This window comes from Aspergillus thermomutatus, assembly GCF_002237265.1.
Source record: "Aspergillus thermomutatus strain HMR AF 39 chromosome Unknown NODE_113, whole genome shotgun sequence".
Lineage (NCBI taxonomy): Eukaryota > Fungi > Ascomycota > Eurotiomycetes > Eurotiales > Aspergillaceae > Aspergillus > Aspergillus thermomutatus.
This window is the reverse complement of record NW_020798162.1, coordinates 48,784-65,911: the sequence shown is the minus strand read 5'-3', so window position 1 is coordinate 65,911 and position 17,128 is coordinate 48,784. Positions and strand designations below refer to the sequence as shown.

General features: G+C 51.2%; 7 protein-coding genes across 7 annotated transcripts; 2 read left to right on the top strand and 5 right to left on the bottom strand.

Annotated features, from left to right (window-relative positions):
• Positions 1–311: 311 nt before the first annotated feature.
• On the top strand, positions 312–2,340 carry CDV56_106644 (sphingomyelin phosphodiesterase; the record flags this gene model as incomplete). The annotated part of the gene is made up of 3 exons (XM_026760263.1): positions 312–437; positions 508–594; positions 658–2,340. 3 exons carry the CDS (start codon positions 312–314, stop codon positions 2,338–2,340), a joined length of 1,896 nt encoding a protein of 631 aa, XP_026613863.1.
• A 755-nt stretch (positions 2,341–3,095) lies between these two features.
• On the bottom strand, positions 3,096–3,929 carry CDV56_106551 (uncharacterized protein; the record flags this gene model as incomplete). Its single annotated transcript, XM_026760170.1, has 1 exon — positions 3,096–3,929. One exon carries the CDS (start codon positions 3,927–3,929, stop codon positions 3,096–3,098), a length of 834 nt encoding a protein of 277 aa, XP_026613862.1.
• A 2,464-nt stretch (positions 3,930–6,393) lies between these two features.
• RNR1 (ribonucleotide-diphosphate reductase subunit RNR1) lies at positions 6,394–9,219 on the bottom strand (the record flags this gene model as incomplete). The annotated part of the gene is made up of 4 exons (XM_026759829.1): positions 6,394–7,855; positions 7,910–8,850; positions 8,912–9,069; positions 9,201–9,219. 4 exons carry the CDS (start codon positions 9,217–9,219, stop codon positions 6,394–6,396), a joined length of 2,580 nt encoding a protein of 859 aa, XP_026613861.1.
• A 670-nt stretch (positions 9,220–9,889) lies between these two features.
• CDV56_106116 (putative GPI anchored cell wall protein) lies at positions 9,890–10,533 on the bottom strand (the record flags this gene model as incomplete). Its single annotated transcript, XM_026759735.1, has 3 exons — positions 9,890–10,140; positions 10,214–10,362; positions 10,436–10,533. 3 exons carry the CDS (start codon positions 10,531–10,533, stop codon positions 9,890–9,892), a joined length of 498 nt encoding a protein of 165 aa, XP_026613860.1.
• Positions 10,534–11,289: 756 nt separating this feature from the next.
• Positions 11,290–12,108, bottom strand: CDV56_106017 (kinase-related protein; the record flags this gene model as incomplete). Its single annotated transcript, XM_026759636.1, has 2 exons — positions 11,290–11,960; positions 12,069–12,108. The coding sequence occupies 2 exons, from the start codon at positions 12,106–12,108 to the stop codon at positions 11,290–11,292; spliced, it is 711 nt and encodes a 236-aa protein (XP_026613859.1).
• Positions 12,109–13,069: 961 nt separating this feature from the next.
• On the bottom strand, positions 13,070–14,380 carry CDV56_105858 (uncharacterized protein; the record flags this gene model as incomplete). The annotated part of the gene is made up of 1 exon (XM_026759477.1): positions 13,070–14,380. The coding sequence occupies one exon, from the start codon at positions 14,378–14,380 to the stop codon at positions 13,070–13,072; it is 1,311 nt and encodes a 436-aa protein (XP_026613858.1).
• Positions 14,381–15,178: 798 nt separating this feature from the next.
• Positions 15,179–16,453, top strand: CDV56_105713 (dihydrofolate synthase; the record flags this gene model as incomplete). The annotated part of the gene is made up of 1 exon (XM_026759332.1): positions 15,179–16,453. The coding sequence occupies one exon, from the start codon at positions 15,179–15,181 to the stop codon at positions 16,451–16,453; it is 1,275 nt and encodes a 424-aa protein (XP_026613857.1).
• Positions 16,454–17,128: the final 675 nt, after the last annotated feature.

The following is a 17,128-nucleotide window of genomic DNA, read 5'->3' as shown; positions in this document are numbered from 1 at the left end:
TTTCCCCCGCCTGTTGTTTCCATCACATGGCTGCTCCGCTGCTATCAATCTCGAGTTTTCAGCTCAATCGACTCTCTACCTCCGAGGGAACCAAGCCTTATCAATGTAACCTTTGCGCTCTTTACAGCTATGATCTGTGCCGGATTCCGTCGGTCTGCAGATTCTGTGAACTTTCTGCAGAAACGCTGCTTAACGGGACTCCACCTGGATTGACATCCATCTATAAGATCATGGACTGCTCAGCTCAAGACTCTCGCAGGCAACCTCGCCTTGGATACTCGGGCTAACTTGCTAGGACAGTGTGGATCAGAATGAGATTGAACACTGTTGTTGCTGCTCTCGCCTTACTGGCTGCCATTCAAGGCGCCTCTGGGGATAACTGGGTTAACACGATTTGGGACGAAATCAAAGAGACAATCACCTGTGCTGGCTGCGAGGTTCGTTCTCAAACACACACAAAAAAAAAAAAAAATCTCGAAATTCAGAATATTGATTGATCTGTGACAGGGACTTTTGGGAACTCTCAAGCTGGTCGCTGGTCTCGGACAGGATGTCTTGATCAATGTCCTGACCGACGTGTGCAAGCTGGCCAAGGTATGTCATTGTCAGCCATAGCAGTTGAGCCTTTAACGCACAAGATCCTGACTGCTCTGTCAGGTGGAGGACCCCGACGTCTGCGCTGGTATCATCGAAGCCGAAGGCCCCGCCGCATATTACGTCCTTAAGCAACTCAAAGTGGGCTCGCATACCTCGAAGTCGTTCTGTTCGCAGGTGGTCGGCCTCTGCGACTATCCTGGGGTTCGGCCGTACAACATCTCCTTTCCCGCCCCCAAACCTTCGACGCATCGCGCTCCTCCGAGCGGCCAGCCTCCGATCCGGGTCGCGCATATCAGCGACACGCACGTGGATCGCGCCTACGAGACTGGTGCCAACTACGAATGCTCGAAGCCAATCTGCTGCCGTGCGTATACCGAGAATGACGCCCCCGGAAACACCTTGTTTCCCTGTGGTCCGTACGGTCATCCCAAATGCGACCCGCCGCTTCGGCTCGAGGAGAGCATGATGGCCGCCATCGCCGCCATGGAGCCGGCCTTTTCCATTTACACCGGGGACGTGGTTCCCCATGATGTCTGGTCGGTGAACCGAAGCGAAGTCCTGCATGATCTCAATGCGACATACAGCCTCCTGGACCAACTGGGTCTTGTCTACGCCGCATTGGGCAACCACGACACCGCGCCCGTCAACCTCTTCCCCTCCGAGCGCATCCCCGTCTCCCACAACCCGCAATGGGCCTACGACACCCTCGCCGAGGACTGGACGAACCTAGTGGGCGGTCCGCTGTCCGCGCCTGTTGTGCACGCGACCGACCAGTTCGGGTCATACTCGGCCATCCACCCAGGAGGCAAGCTACGCATCATCTCCTATAACAGCGTCTTCTACTACACGTATAACTTCTACGCCTACCAGGAACCGATGGAGTACGATCCGAACGGGCAACTCGCCTGGCTCATCGCCGAGCTGCAGGCCGCTGAGACCGCGGGCCAGCGCGTCTGGCTCATCGCGCACATCCCCACGGGCGCCGCCGACACCCTCCGCGACTACTCGCACTACCTCGACCAGATCATCCAGCGGTACGATGCGACCATCGCCGCCTTGTTCTTCGGCCACACGCACACCGATCTCTTCCAGGTCTCCTACGCCGACCCGGCGCATCCAAGCTGGGACTCCGCCTCCGCCGTGGGGTACATCACTCCCTCGCTGACCCCGACCTCGGGACCCCCGGCCTTTCGCATCTACGACATCGACCCAGTAACCTTTGCCGTGCTGGACTACACTGTCTACACCGCCAACATCTCCACCTCCACCTCCACCTCCACATCCCCCGAGGCAACCCCCAAATGGACAAAGTACTACTCCGCCAAGGAAAGCTACGGCTCCCTCCTCACCCCACCCCTCACCGACCCAACCGCAGAACTCACCCCGGCCTTCTGGCACAATGTCACAGCCCTCATGGAAACCGACACCTCCGTCTTCCAGGCGTGGTGGGCGCGCACAACGCGCGGGTTCAACGTGCCTGACTGCAACGCGCAGTGCGCACGCGACCAGATCTGCTCGCTGCGGGCCGCAGATGCGCAGTACGGCTGTGTGCGCGGCACGCTGTCCATCACCAAGCGCGACGGCCTGGCCCCAGACGGTGTTGCCCCTGGCCCGCGGATGCATATGCAGTCGGCTCGGCCGCAGTGCGAGGAGGCCGGCCTGGCGAGGGTGTTGGCCGCCGTGATACGGGAGACGGATGACTTGCAGGGGCTGCTTTTGCAGCGGGCTGAGCTGTATATCTAATTGTTCCATTGTACGGGGTATTTACATAGAGCTTCGTGGAGGATTGGTATCTGCATACTCCGTACAGAGTACGAAGAAGGAGACGTAATCGTCCAGACTAGACGGGGTGATCATGCCCCTGATGATCAATACGAGAGTGGCTGTGAGTAAAGCCGACTAGTGAGACCAAGACCCTAGCCTCGCAAATCAAACCTAAAAGCTCAAGACTAAGAGCAGTTCGCAAAGATGTTGCCTAAACTCAGGAACAAACTTTTCTATCATTGTTCGTAAACGGTAACCCTAGTCCCTAATCTAAGAATAAACTGCCCGTTCGTTGGATATGATGATGGGCGGAATTTCCCGATTCTCGTCCAATCGTATCGCAACCCATTGCGCCTAGACCTCCCGTGTCTGTGTCTGTTTCCCGGTCCGTTGATCTGATCGTGGTCGTCGTAGAAAAAAATGAGAATAAAGGACTGCGGTCGCCATTCCGGGCTGGCCGGAAATGCAAGCGGCGCGTGCTTCGGTTTTGCTGGTTCCTCGCTTGTCTCATTGGAGCACGAAGAAGAAAAAAGATTTGGCTCTTGATGAAGATGACCAACGTCTATGAACATGAATATAAATCGATCCACGAGGCCAACGGGGCCCATAGATTCGTCTTGGTATAGAGGTTGAAAGAACGAGTGGAAGAAGATAAGTTTAAAACGAGGAAGAGAAAAAAAATGTCCGAAGTTCGAACACGCTACAGTCCTTTAATTCAAAAAGCGATCAACGCTTTAGTTGATGTACCACGACACGCCGTGGAGACGGCCCGCCCCCATATCGGCCAGCTCGCCGAAGAAGTGCCGGGACAGATCGATAGAGGTGTTGTCGCAACCCATGCACTTGTCCACGACGGTACCGGTCTTGGTGACACCGTTGTAGGTGACGGTCACAGTCTTGCCGCAGTCAGCGTCGGTCATGATGCCCACGGGAAGCGCGAGCACGTTCTCACTGAATCCGTCGTTGGTCAGACCGCAGCTGCTGGGGGCGCTGGCCGAGGTAGCAGTGTCGTAGTAGGTGACCTGGCCAACGCAGGGGGAGTCCTTGGAGCAGCTGCCGCTGTATCCACTGCTGGAGCTTGTATCAGTGCTGCTGCTGCTGCTGCTGCTGCTAGAGGCTTGCTGGGTGGGCTGGGCAGCCTGGGTAGTAGAAGTGGAAGGAGCCGCGGTGGTGACAGGTTGAGGAGCCTGAGTGGTCGAGGGCTCTTCGGGGGCGGGCTGAACAACAGCGGCGACAACAGGAGTGGATACAACGGTGGGAGCGGGCTGAGTGGGCTGAGACTCAGTAGTTTCGGACTGCGCAGGGGCCTCGGTTGGCTTGGGCTGCTCGGGAGCAGGGGCCGCGGTCGAGGTAGGCTCAGCACTGGCCACAGCGACAGTGGTAGTGGGAGCCGCAGCCTGCTGAGTAGGGTAGATGGTAGTGGTCACGTCAACGGTGGTCCAGACAACAGTGGTGACCGTTTCCCACACCACGACGTCTTCGCGCTTGTTCAGGTTGACAGGGGCGGCCGAGCTGATGGCAGCGAAAAGAGCGCTAGCGAGCGCAAGGGGCTTGAAGATGGGAGCCATTGCGAGTATGATATTGAAATCGAAGTGATTCGAATGCGAGTGTTCTTTGTAGAGAAGGTGGTTTGTCGGACTGATCGACAGTGTTTTCGATAGATCGACTGAGTGAAGGAAGGAATTGGGTTCGGTCAGATAGACAGAGACTGCGCAGCAGTTTGAGTATTGACTGAGAGGCTCCAAGAGAAGGCTGGAGATTGGAATGAAGGAACGACAGGAAGCTGTCAAAGGGAAGGACTGTGGTGGTAGGCGAAGGGGAGAAAGAGAGAGGGATACTGCGGCGGAGGGAGGAAAAAGGTATTTAAGAGAATCCGCCTGGGAATGGACTAGTCTCTATCTTCCACACATCGAGAGTCGAGACTCTAAACAAGTGTGAAACTAATCAGAATAGGGTAGGGCAGGCTCTCACCTACACTACGTACTAGCTGAAATTGAGTGGTAAGTGAAAATGAGGAATACACTCATTACCATTCAATACATCCATGGATATCGATTATTACTTGCGGGCCCAGTGGGCCAGTGGGCCAGTCAAAAATTCATGGATACTGGCCAGCGCGCGATGAACCCATGGGTCACAGCCTGTTTGCAATGTGTGGTGGGCTTGCTGGACCAATCAGACTGCTTGTTAGGGTTGCCTGGTCCCACCCACCAATCTCTCCCCAGTCCTGACTGTTGTATCTTTTGGTAAGTGGTTGGAGAGGTACTGGTTGGTATGACCATGAAATGGTTGCCAGCATTCTTGGGGTCGGGCCGTTTCCCAGCAATGGGTTTGCTCTGGTTTTGGTCATATGGGGAGAGCTTGCAACCTTGGGACATCAGCAAGATAGTCAGCGCACCGATGGTACCTGAGTCTGCCGACCAACGCATCGACCGGATAGTTTCTGATCTGTCAACGCTCACCAATACGATGCCAGAATGACGTGTGATTGGGGACAAAAAATTCAGGCTGAGCGGGTACCTGAATCGGAGGCGTCGGAAATTGAGACGGGCTGGCTGATTGGCTCAAGGGGACAGCGCCGGTGAGGCACCCCCTGCTTGGTGCTAACTCTCTTTAACTCTAAGCCTAATAAAGCTAGGAGTGGTGGCAGTACAATTTATGATTCGCTGATTGAAGCGAGTAATTTCTTTTGTTTGTCGCCTCTTTTTTCCGCTAACAGAGACCTTTGGTGCCTGAATCTGGATGTGCCTCAGCCTCAGCCACACTCATTTTCCACAATAATGAAACAAGAGAGGCTGTGTTTGACGTCTTTGTGTTCTGGAATAATGAATAAAATCTGTAACTTGCCTGAGGTTGGACGGGGCAAGAGACTAATCATCCGTACAATCAGAGTCGATCTTTCAAAAGAAGATGTCTCAATCCACCATCAGGGATCAGGGATATGCCAGTTCGAAGGCGACAACTCGTATGGGGCCACCCTCTGACTGTCTGACATGTGTTCTTGGGTGGTCGTTGCGCCAGACACTGTGCACGCCACCCAGGCACACCAGTCCAACACCGGCAGCCACTGACAACTGAGACAACCACCAAGAGCAACCATCATGATTTGCGGATGCAACCGCTGAACGGGTTCAAACTTGGCAGACTTCTCGTCATGCTTACTACATCTTTTCGACTGGTGCCCTGGCATTCATGATCTAGAGTCATGACTTGACAACAGAACTCTGCACAAATTCCCTCGGCGTTGCCAACTGTCCAATGAACTATCCAAACATCTGGCGGGACTGTCGGGCATTGACCGGGAACTGTCGACAGGTAGTAGTATTTCTGATGGTTAATAATGCTAATGGATCTCATAAGAGTTGAATCTCGGTCGATTTAATTAAGAGCTGCAGGGACGAGTGTCCAGACTTGACGCTAGACCGTCTAGATTTATCTTCCATCAACGGTCTGGAGGTCAAGGCTCTAGGCATAACAATTGCACAGACGGACAGATCCACAGGGCGAAGAGTTTTCTCTTTTCAAGGATAAGAGAGGATGGACAGATGTGGAGATTTGGTTCTTTGTTTTCCCTTTCTCTTTGATGAGGGGAACATGGAACATCATCACTGTCGGGATTTGTATGTGTCGTCTTCGTCAGAGGATACTCCTAAGATCAAGTATCCTCAGTGGCTATTGCACGATTGGATGCAGAACTTCATATTTCAAGGATCCCATCGTCGCTGACCCACTCCACTAATTGAGACTGAAAAGAGTGTGTCGTAGAATCAAAGAAACTCATTCCTATTCATCAAAGACGAATCACGACGACATACTGCATCAGAAACATAACCAGTCAGGATCTAAGTACAAGGGAACCCTTATTCCTCCAGACAAAACAGCATATGAAAAGTAACATGAAAAGTTGCCAGTATTGCCAGAGAAAAGCAAACATAAGAAAAGACCATCAAGCTCATAATATAAATACATCAGAAACTGTACCAAATAAAAGCGCCTCAAGCGCCTGCAATCAATTACCATAAACCAGCCCGACTAACCCTGGCACATCAGACAAGCCTCCTTGTTCTCAATGCTGCATTGGAGGACCTTTTGAGAGTAAATGTCGTTCTCCCGCTCGCCGCTCTCCCGCTCATCATCTTCCTCCTGGGAGCCGTTCACCACAGTTTCACCGTCTGCGGTAACATCGGTGGCAAGAGCCCGAGGGCTGCTGTTGTCGCTGTGACCATTGAGCGGAGCGCTCGATGTACGAGGAACAGCCGAGTATGTGGTGGAGACGGACCCAGTGGCTCTCTTCTTATAGGTAGGGTTGGCCCGAGCAACGTTGGTGTCGGCGACCTTGAGTTGCTCCTGATCAACAGTAAACTGAATGGGAGCGGAGGCAGCCATGGTACGCAGGTAGTACATGCCAGTCTTCAGACCCATCTTCCACCCAGCAAAGTGCATGCTGGTGAGCTTGCCCATGGTAGGCTCCTTCAGGTGAACGTTGAGAGACTGAGACTGGTCAATGAACGCACCACGGTCGGCGGCCATTTGCAGGATGGTACGCTGAGAGAGTTCCCACACGGTCTTGTAGAGAGCCTTGATGTCGGCGGGAATATTGGGAATGTTCTGAACGGAACCACCGTCCGCGATGATACGGTTCTTCATGTTGTCCGACCAGAGACCAAGGTCGACAAGATCCTTAAGAAGCCAGGGGTTGACGACCTGGAACTCTCCAGCAAGCACACGGCGAGAGTAGATGTTCGAGGTGTAGGGCTCGAAACATTCGTTGAAGCCCAGAATCTGGCTGGTGCTTGCAGTGGGCATCGGTGCCACCAACAAACTGTTGCGCACACCGCTCTGAGCGATCTTCGCCTTCAGAGCATCCCAGTCCCAGAGGTCCGTGGGCGTTCTGTCCCACATGTCATACTGAAGAATACCTTGAGAGACGGGGGAGCCCTCGTAGGTTTCATAAGGGCCAAACTCCTTGGCCAGCTCACACGAAGCAGTCAAAGCACCGTGATAGATGGTCTCAAAGATCTGGATGTTCAGCTGTCTGGCCTCGGCAGAGTCGAACGGCAGACGCAGGGCAAGGAAGGCATCGGCCAGACCATTGACACCAAGAGCAATGGGGCGATGCCGCATGTTGCTCTTCTTGGCCTCGGGAACAGGGTAATAGTTGATGTCAATGATCTTGTTCAAGTTGCGAACCAAGACCTGCACAACCTCGTGCAGCTTGCCGAAGTCATACTCTCCACGCGCCGCGTCGACGAAGGTAGGAAGGGCGAGAGAAGCCAGGTTGCAGACAGCAACTTCGTCAGGAGCACTGTACTCAATGATCTCCGTGCAAAGGTTGGAGCTGCGAATAGTACCCAGATTCTTCTGGTTGCTCTTCTTGTTGCAGGCATCCTTGTAAAGCATAAAGGGGTTGCCAGTCTCGGTCTGAGCCTCAAGAATAGCGTACCAAAGCTTTTGAGCCTTGATGGTCTTACGGCCACGACCTTCCTTCTCGTATCTATTTCACAATCAGCACATAATTAGAAGACTAGTGGCTACGGCACAAACTCACTGTTCATAAAGAGCATCAAACTCGTCGCCATAGACATCTGCCAGGCCGGGGGCTTCATTGGGGCAGAACAGAGTCCAGTCACCGTTGGACTCAACTCGCTTCATGAACAGATCAGGAGTCCACAGAGCATAGAACAGATCACGGGCTCTGACTTCCTCCTTACCGTGGTTCTTGCGAAGATCCAAGAATTCAAAGACATCGGCGTGCCAAGGCTCCAGGTAAATGGCAAAAGCGCCAGGGCGCTTATTTCCTCCTTGGTCGACATATCTGGCAGTGTTGTTGAACACACGAAGCATGGGAACAATACCATTGGAAGAACCGTTGGTGCCACCAATGTAGGAGCCTGTAGCACGGATGCGGTGAACGTTAAGACCGATACCACCGGCGGTCTTCGAGATCATAGCACAAGTCTTCAGTGTGTCGTAGATACCTTCGATGCTATCCTCCTTCATATCGACAAGGAAGCAAGAAGCCAGCTGCGGTTGGGGAGTACCAGCATTGAACAGAGTAGGAGAAGCATGAGTGAAGTATTTCTGGGACATGAGATGGTAGGTCTCAATGGCCTTTTCGATATCATTACCGTGAATACCGACGGCAACACGCATCAACAAGTGCTGGGGACGCTCAGCAACCTTTCCGTTGATTCGCAGCAAGTAGGACCGCTCGAGTGTCTTGAAGCCGAAAAAGTTGTAGTTGAAGTCACGATCGTATACAATAGCAGAGTTGAGCTCATCAGCATGTTTCATGACAATTTCATATGTCTCTTTCGAGATCATTGGTGCCGGTTTCTTGTTCTTGGGGTTGACATAGTGGTAGAGGTCCGAGATGACCAGCGAGAACTGCTTCTTGGTTTGCTTGTGGAGGTTGGAAACGGCTATACGGGCAGCGAGGATGGCATAATCAGGGTGAGTGACGGTCATGTATGCAGCAGTCTCGGCAGCCTGTGAAATGAACGAAGAATAAGCAGCTGTCTTCCATCATTTGAATGATTTTAAGCCATACCAAGTTATCCAGCTCAACAGTGGTGACACCCTGGTAGACACCAGAGATGACCTTCTGCGTGATAGCAGCAGCATCGACGTGTTCTGGATCAAGGCCATAGCACAGTCTTGATACACGAGCAGTGATCTTGTCGAACTGTACGCGTTCCTTGCGTCCGTCTAAAGATTTCGCAAGTCAGCCAGAGTCCGATGCCCAGTGGCAAGAAGCCAGTTATTCAAGAAAAGTGGAAGGCTTCTTGTTGCGAACTAGAGTATAGAAAGAATATAGATCTGGATTATCCAATTCTTACCTCTCTTGTAGACAAACATTGTGACTGATATTAGAGGACTCGAGGTTGAGACAAAGGTGCAACGGGGTATAATGTTATATCAAGGGTTGAGGAAGGTACTCAAATGCTAACTGATGAATCTAAAGGATGAAAAAAAGAATGAAGGAGTCGTCAGTAAAGAGAAGATGTTGAGCAAAGGGACTGAAGGGAGACATGAGAGGAAAAAGAAGTCGGAGGGGCAGAGGTATTTGATATGTCGCCCGGGCGAACGCGTACCCTCGTGAGTATTGACGCGAATTTTCGTGTTTGGACTAAATGGAATCCCTTGCAGATACTGCATCCTTTGTAATCAAGCCTACCTTAGATTTGTCAGAACTACGGTGGTCCGAGAACGCGCAGAAGCGCAGTCACGTGATTCCAGAGGCAGGTGGGAGTTCGTTTATTTGTGAGGCTCCCTTATTGATACCACGCAACAAGACTCCTTTCCGACGAGACTTCATCGAAGTATCAGATCATGCGAAATGGGTTTTACGAAAGACAAGAAACAATCTCTGTTTGTACAGATATGTGTGCTCTTCTATGAGACAGGTCAAAGTCAATCCATGACTCGAACTAGATGGACAGAACAAAAATGAAGCATGAAAGAGAACAATTCACAAATGTCGCAGTGCAATCGTCGATCAAATGAACAACTCTTGTAGATCACAACTTTACAAGGACGCAGCAAAGCCGAAGAAGACGACAGCCGCAAAGGCTGCTGCCGAAACCTGTCGATCAGACGAGCCAGCTGAGACGGTCTGGCTAGCGGACGCAGCGCTGGAGCTAGAAGTTCCGGATTTGCTGCTTCCAGAGCTAGAAGAGCCAGTTGCAGTAGCAGTGATGAAACCGGTGTTGGTCGATGTCGAGCCCTTAGTGGAAGTACCGGTGGCAGAGGATCCAGAGGTCGTGGGGGATTTGATAACTTAAGAATGTATGGTTAATGATGAGGCCGATTCATCCTTCTGAATTTTGACGAGGTGCCCCGGAGAACATACCAACGTTGTAGCCTGCAGCGTCGCAGGTATCAGCGAACCACTTCAGGGCTGCTTGCTCACTATCACCACAAGTGTCCGCGATGTTTTTCTGCACATCATCGCCATTCGTAATACACACGGCCTTGAGGTCGGCGGGATTCTTCTCAGCTCTATTGTTGGAGGTATCAGCTAATGCTCCCTTTGCGCATATCACATTTCAGGAATCGACGTCGAGAAGCGTACCCTACAACCGAGAGAAGGCAGGCAGGTGGCTGCGCAGCAGCGACAATGTTGCCCAGTGCCAGAAATGAGAGAACGAAAGCAGACTTCGAGAAGAACATTTTAATGGTGGAGCGTCGAGACCTCGGGGAAATGGTATTAATACGCGTATTCGATCAGGGGCGACGAGTCGTAGAAGCAAAGATGCTGAAATGAAGGAGTGACAGTAATGTGTAAACAAAGAGCGACTGGATGATTCTATTGAAAAGAGCGTAGGTCGAGTATTGTGTATCAAATGAATGCCTGCGTAGAGAGTGACAGACAACGATCAGTAGATTGGACAAAGATCTCAAAGCAGAATCATCATCAGTTGGAGAAGCAAAGCGGGAATCTTAGGGGGCAAACGACTTTCGCAAAGCGCCTTGTGCCCCAATACAGTTATGACCCTGCCGATCTATTGTCCCTGAGCAACTTTGTTGCCCAAGACCAATCTTACCATACGGCACTAAGCCGCTTGGGGATATAAACAGCCTCGATGTGGTTAGAGGACAGGGACACGATTGGTGGAGCATCCGGGGGAGTTAAGCTTATGTAATATGAGTCTGTAAACCGAATTTCCCTTACAGTGGGAGAAAAGTCGCCTTGCCTACATGTCTTACTCATGTAAATTCAGTGTCTAGAGTGGTGAGCGCTACGGAGTAGTTGCCTTCATGTTCCTTGGAAAGACAGGCTCAATGAAAGTAGTCTATGGTTGCCAGCACGTAAGTCATAATGCAAATAAACAGGGTCCCAAAGGCCATAAAGAGTCATCAGGTGGTGATTGTGTATGGTCCAAACGCCAAAAGGAAGACACATGTCCGTCGAGAATGATGGGGCAATCACCTATCCCATCGGGTATCATAGTAACTGGTAATAACCTCTTGAACATCCATTCTGTTATCCACAATCTCCTGCCCGTTGACGAGATCGTTCTCCATCGCCCGTTTGTCCGCCTCAGCTTCATCCTTTGCGATCCCCGCTTGAACATGCCGCCGAACCAGCCTCTTCCGGGCAGTCTCAAAATCAACCTCAACGAACCATAGCTCATCCATGAGCTTTGCCGCTGAGCTCCATGGTTCCTTGTTCAAACTGAGGTAGTTGCCCTCAAAGAATAGTATCCTGCTCGTTGGAGCAATGGTTATATCGTCATCAACCGGGTCCTTGACCGCATGATCAAAGCTCGGAGCGTACAATTCATGCGTCTCTGATGTTATCGGCTCCCTCAATGCCTGCACTAGTCTCAGAAACTTCTCGCCGTCAAAGGTGAAAGCCGCACCACGTCGCGCAGCAGCGTAGTCTGGGTCTGGCATTTGAGCCAGTTGTGCTCGTGTGAAATGATAGCCATCCATAGGGATGTCAGCCGCTATGGGCGGCTGATTTGCATGTTGTTTTGAGTAGAGCTGGTTGATACGATTGGCCATAATGGTGGCGAGTCCTGTTTTCCCAGAACCTGGGATGCCACTGATAGCAATCATCAAGCGAGCATTTTCTGGTAAAGAATGGAACTTCTCTGCGACATAGGTAGTCAGTTACATGCTGCAGAGCTTATTAATGTTTGGCATATGACATTGGAGACGTATGCGCTACCAAACATCAAAATGCAATTGAGCAAACTCACTCCATACTTTATCCACTAGCCTGTCTACTTGCTCCTCCATGCTGAGAAAGGGCGAGAATCGAAGCAAATTAGATGCAAACCTGAGCTCAACAGAGAGAAGTTCAACAGAAAGCCAGAAAGGGAAAGATGAATAAGTGAAAGCTCCCTCTATCTCGGGTATCGGAAAATGCAGTCGACAGTATATAGGATTGACAAGGCAGATTGCTCTCAAGAGGCGCTTCAATGGTAAATTCTAACAGGACATCAAATTGATACGTCAAGATAACAGTTATCGCAGCTTAGGGAACGACGATGCTTGAGATCACGGGCCTGGAAGCTCATGATTGAAATAAATAAACGCAATCGGCGGGGCTCGGTCATTGGAGTGGGGTTCTTTCTTCGCAGCACCGGAACCCCAGCTACGTCACACAGAAGAGGACTCCGTTGATGGCTTTGTAGCCGACACCATCGCATTAAGCATCTTTCCCTAAATCACTTTTATCAGGCTGAGTTGCCTACAGAGATATGGAAGACTAAATAGAGTTGTTTTCCTGATTGAATTTCTATTCAGGGTTGCGCCGTATGACTACTGATCGGTATTCGAATTCCCCGAGCTTCAAGTCTGCCAAACCAGCGGTCTTAAACTTCAAAGAACATGGGGAGAACTAGCAATGCAGTGGACGCCTTTTCAGGTCCCAGCTTGATTTCGGAGTATCGTCACCGATTTAGAAGAAACTCGGCTTTGATTAGTAAATCACTGTTCCTAAACAGCTAGCCAGCAACAAGTGGGCATATGTGTACAGATAACCTGACACTATATATGAGTTCTCTCAAGCAATACCCAAAGCAAAAGAGGCTCCGCTTACTCGAGCTATTGAAAACAAACCAACTTGGGAAACCGTGGAACGCCGATCATGACCATCCTTCCCGCTGAGACCGGGAACACCCCGAGCAATTGCCTCTGATCGATTACCAAGAAACAGCAATCAACATATTACAAGAAAAAGATCAGATAAGCATCTTCATGACGGTCTAGCCGATGCATTCGTGTTTTCGGTGTCATTGGAACCGTTGTTTGCGCCAAGTCTGTGGCCAATGGCGGGAGACAGTCCGGCTGCTGCCCACCAGTCATCAGGTATGATCTCCCTGCGAGCAAGTCGATCCAATATCGCTTGCATCTGCTGGAGTTCTGGGTCGGTAGAAGAGTTGGAAAAGGCGAATGAGATTGTAGGAATGGGAGGATGGCTACTCATTGTTGAGTGCACGTCATCTGAGCGTCTGGAAGTACCCATTTGGTGCATTCGGCGATGGTAGCGCCGCCACAAAGAGAGCTGATTAAAATCTCCTTCCGATGCGGAATCAGAATCCGTGGAACTAGGGTAGTCACACGGATTGATATATTCTGGGTACGGATCGAGCACCATCCGCACCGTTGCTGTACTTGAATCGAGGGAGCTAGGAAGTGTCTGAGAAGAGCTTTCTGGGTTTCTGGACACCGTGCTCGCTGACGCATTCAGCCCGGACGCCGACGCTGAAGCAAAGGAAGAGTTGGCGCTAGGAAGATTGTCATCAGGCGTAATTGTAGTCAAAAGGGTTTCCCACGCGTCATTCGAAGTGTCGTCATCTGGACTCATGCTGCGTTGACGATCGCCGAGACCATCAACAGTCATATCACGATGCATAGTCCCATTGGCCTCATTGACAGACCGCTGGCCAACTCGCCGTAGCAAGGGCACGGTCGTTCCAACGACCTCAAAGCCGTCCGGGGGGAAAGATGTAAGGCTTGGGCGCGTCTGCGGTGGAGGAGATATTCTTCTGTGATATGCAATAGCAGGCGCAAAACTTGGCGTAAAAGCAGGATGCTCCGAGCTTTGTCGGTGGCCAGAGTCACCCCCGGGTGAAGGGCGGCGATACGAATCGGAGATAGAGGTATTGCGCAGAATCCTCAATCGCTGGCCGGGACGTCCATGGCGAAGCGCTTCGTGCAGCAAGCGTTGACCAGCCTCGCGCCTGTTGGCATCGCTGATCATGGAACTCAAATCGAACGGATCTTCACCGGAGGTAGTATTCGGGACGGGAGAACGTATGTGACGCTGTGATCCATGCGCCTCGCGCTCAATCTCGTCTGCGATCTCACGAGGAAAGGGGGAACGTAACGATGCGCCTCGTAAGGTGGAACTACTGTAACGCGAAGGGCGGCGAATAGTGGCCTGGCGACGGATTGCAGAACGCGCAACGGCAGAAGGATCTTTAATGGGTTTGTTCTTGCTGGCCTCAGGAGAGGGCTCGCGGTACATTCTGCGCGCGCACATCAGTACGGGTGGCTGTCCCATGCGCCGGCAGGCTACAGGCCCAGAGCGCGCTGAAAATCAGAATACTAGGTCAAACTCACGGTATACCCATGACTGGAAAGTGTACGCGGATTTAACAGATAAACCTCAGGTAAACCCCATCAAAACTGCACTAAAGAAAGCCACGCCGAAGATGACGCGAATAATTCAGAAAGCAAAAAAGCGCGACGTTTGCGGGGGCGCAAGAGTGATGACGGTCTGTCCGTGTACAGACAGGAACAGAGTACAGAGTAGGTACGGAGTAAAGGTTAGGTGCTCCGTAATGGACTAATTAATGGAGAAAGCGGCAAGTTTCAGTTTTGCTCCAGAAGGAAGCGGAGGCAAAGAGATTTGCGCCTGAGGCTGCGACTGTGGGACGAAAGGAGGCTGGGATGTGGCGCTGAGAAAACCACAGAACTGTGCGTACAATGCAGTACGGAGTACCTACCTTACAGCTTAGAGAGATACGATACAGCAGCGGAATTTTCCGTAGGGAAGTTCAGCGGTTAAGGCCCCTCTTCGGAAAAGATCTCTGGTGCCTCAGGGCTCAGGCATCAAACCCTTGTTGCCCGGCTGCCAAATGTCAACCGACCTCCGGTAAGTCAGCCGAAATTGCTCGGAAAGTCGTAAAGACCTGCACAAAGTTTAAGTAATTTCATATTCATTGCTTTTTTCAATATTTTATAATTCTTGGACCTGAGCTGGCTCTGATTGACTCCATGAGTGCCTAATCGCCCCGGAGTCGTTCCTGATCATGAGGATTGCTTCTGATAAAAGTTCAGACGTCACACGATCGGAGGAATGATTGAGCTCGGTCTTAGTCGCATATCTAGTCTCCTCCAACAGACTCCTCTGTCATGGAAGGCCATCCACATAGCTGGAACTAATGGCAAAGGCTCCATTAGTGCCTATTTGTCGCACATGTTGACTGCGGGTGGTGTACGTTGTGGTCGCTTCACCTCTCCTCATCTAATCGATCGATGGGACTGCATCACCATAGGTGAGAGCGTTGTGCAGGAGTCTCTTTTTCGCCAGATTGAGGAGAGAGTCAGATTAAGGGACCAGTCACTGGGAATAGGGGCAAGTGAGTTTGAGCTGCTCACTGCGACGGCTTTTGAGATCTTCAATCATGAACACGTCGAGGTTGGGGTGGTCGAGGTGGGAATGGGTGGCCGCTTGGATGCTACGAATGTGCTGAGCGATGTATTGGTGTCGGTCATTGCGAAAATAGGGCTGGATCATCAGGCCTTCCTGGGAGATACTCTAGAACAAATCACCCGCGAGAAGGCTGGGATATTAAAGCCTGGTGTTCCATGTGTGGTTGACGGCACCAACGCTCCCGAAGTGATTAGAACCCTTGAGGATCGTGTTAACGAGTTGAAGATCGATGCTGTCTACGCACATCCTGATACGATATGCTCCCAGTCACCATCCCTGGGCCGTATCTTCAAGGAGCTTGATCTACAGCGTCATCAACGGGCTAATATGTCCTGTGCGGTGTCGGCGCTTCGGCTTGCCCTATCGAAGGTTCATCCAGAGCTCGAAGTGGACACACTTCTACCTTCCCTCTCAAAAGTAGAGTGGCCAGGACGTTTGCAAAAGATTTCGCTGAGTCCTCTCACCGCCCGCAAAGAGCCTATCTTGCTCGATGGTGCGCACAATAGCCAGTCGGCTGAGGTTCTCGGAGAGTACGTGGACAAAAACTTGCGTCCTCAGGGTAGTGTCACTTGGGTCATTGCAGCGTCGCGCGGGAAGAATGTGACCGCGCTCTTCCATTCGATAATCAAAGCTGGCGATAAGGTCGCTATCACGGCATTCGGCCCTGTTGATGGAATGCCATGGGTGAAAGCAGCTGATCCAGAAGAGTTGGCTCTCTGTATTCAATCAATTCCAGGTGTCGAGGATGTGCGGAAATTTGGCGAGGACATTCTTGCTGCCATCAATTGGGCTTGTACCGAGGCTGGCGGCTGCCCCTTGGTAATTGCAGGAAGCCTGTACCTTGTATCAGACGTTCACCGTCTCTTGCGCGAAGCGCGCAGAAACGCAGGAAATATATCGGGGCCGTTAGAAGCATAATGATTTGAGATGCCCTCTTTTACAGCAGCATTTTGAAATATTAGTGTCATGTAGATAAGCCAGTCAATCATCGAGTCCAGCAAGAGCGAATACTTCATGCTGAAGGCGTTTTGGGCAAGGAAAGACAGTGCAAACGATAAGGGAAATTAGTCCATCACTTGTAAAGATGGTTAGCTTGAGCAAAATTCCGAGTGATGTCGTTGAATTGTCAAGATCGTACCTCTCGTAAGATCGGCTGTGATAAGGCTGATCGGAGATACTGAAGGAGCCGGTCGCTGCGTCATGGCTCGGATGGGAGCTGACCCTTGTGGAGAAGGCAAAAGTTCAAAACATTGCTTTTTACTTTTTCTGCAACAGCGGACACAGCAGTAAGTATGACTTTCTTAGTCCATCATCAGCTTATGATTTCTTCTGCGATAAGATCAACTAATGAGGAGACACATTTAGCAGTTCAGAAGCAGGCCTCTGATGTGCATGTGTAGGAACGCGTGTGTGCTCAGCGCATGTCGATGACTGTGAGAGCAAGAAGCCCTCCTGTATGTTTCTAAACTCTCATCATGCCATTTTGATGACGAGGGGTTTGTTTCTGACATACTTCTTCCAATACCAGGTATATTACTTTACTAACAACTGTCTTCTTCCCATGGCAGACCGTGCTGACATGATTGATCCGAC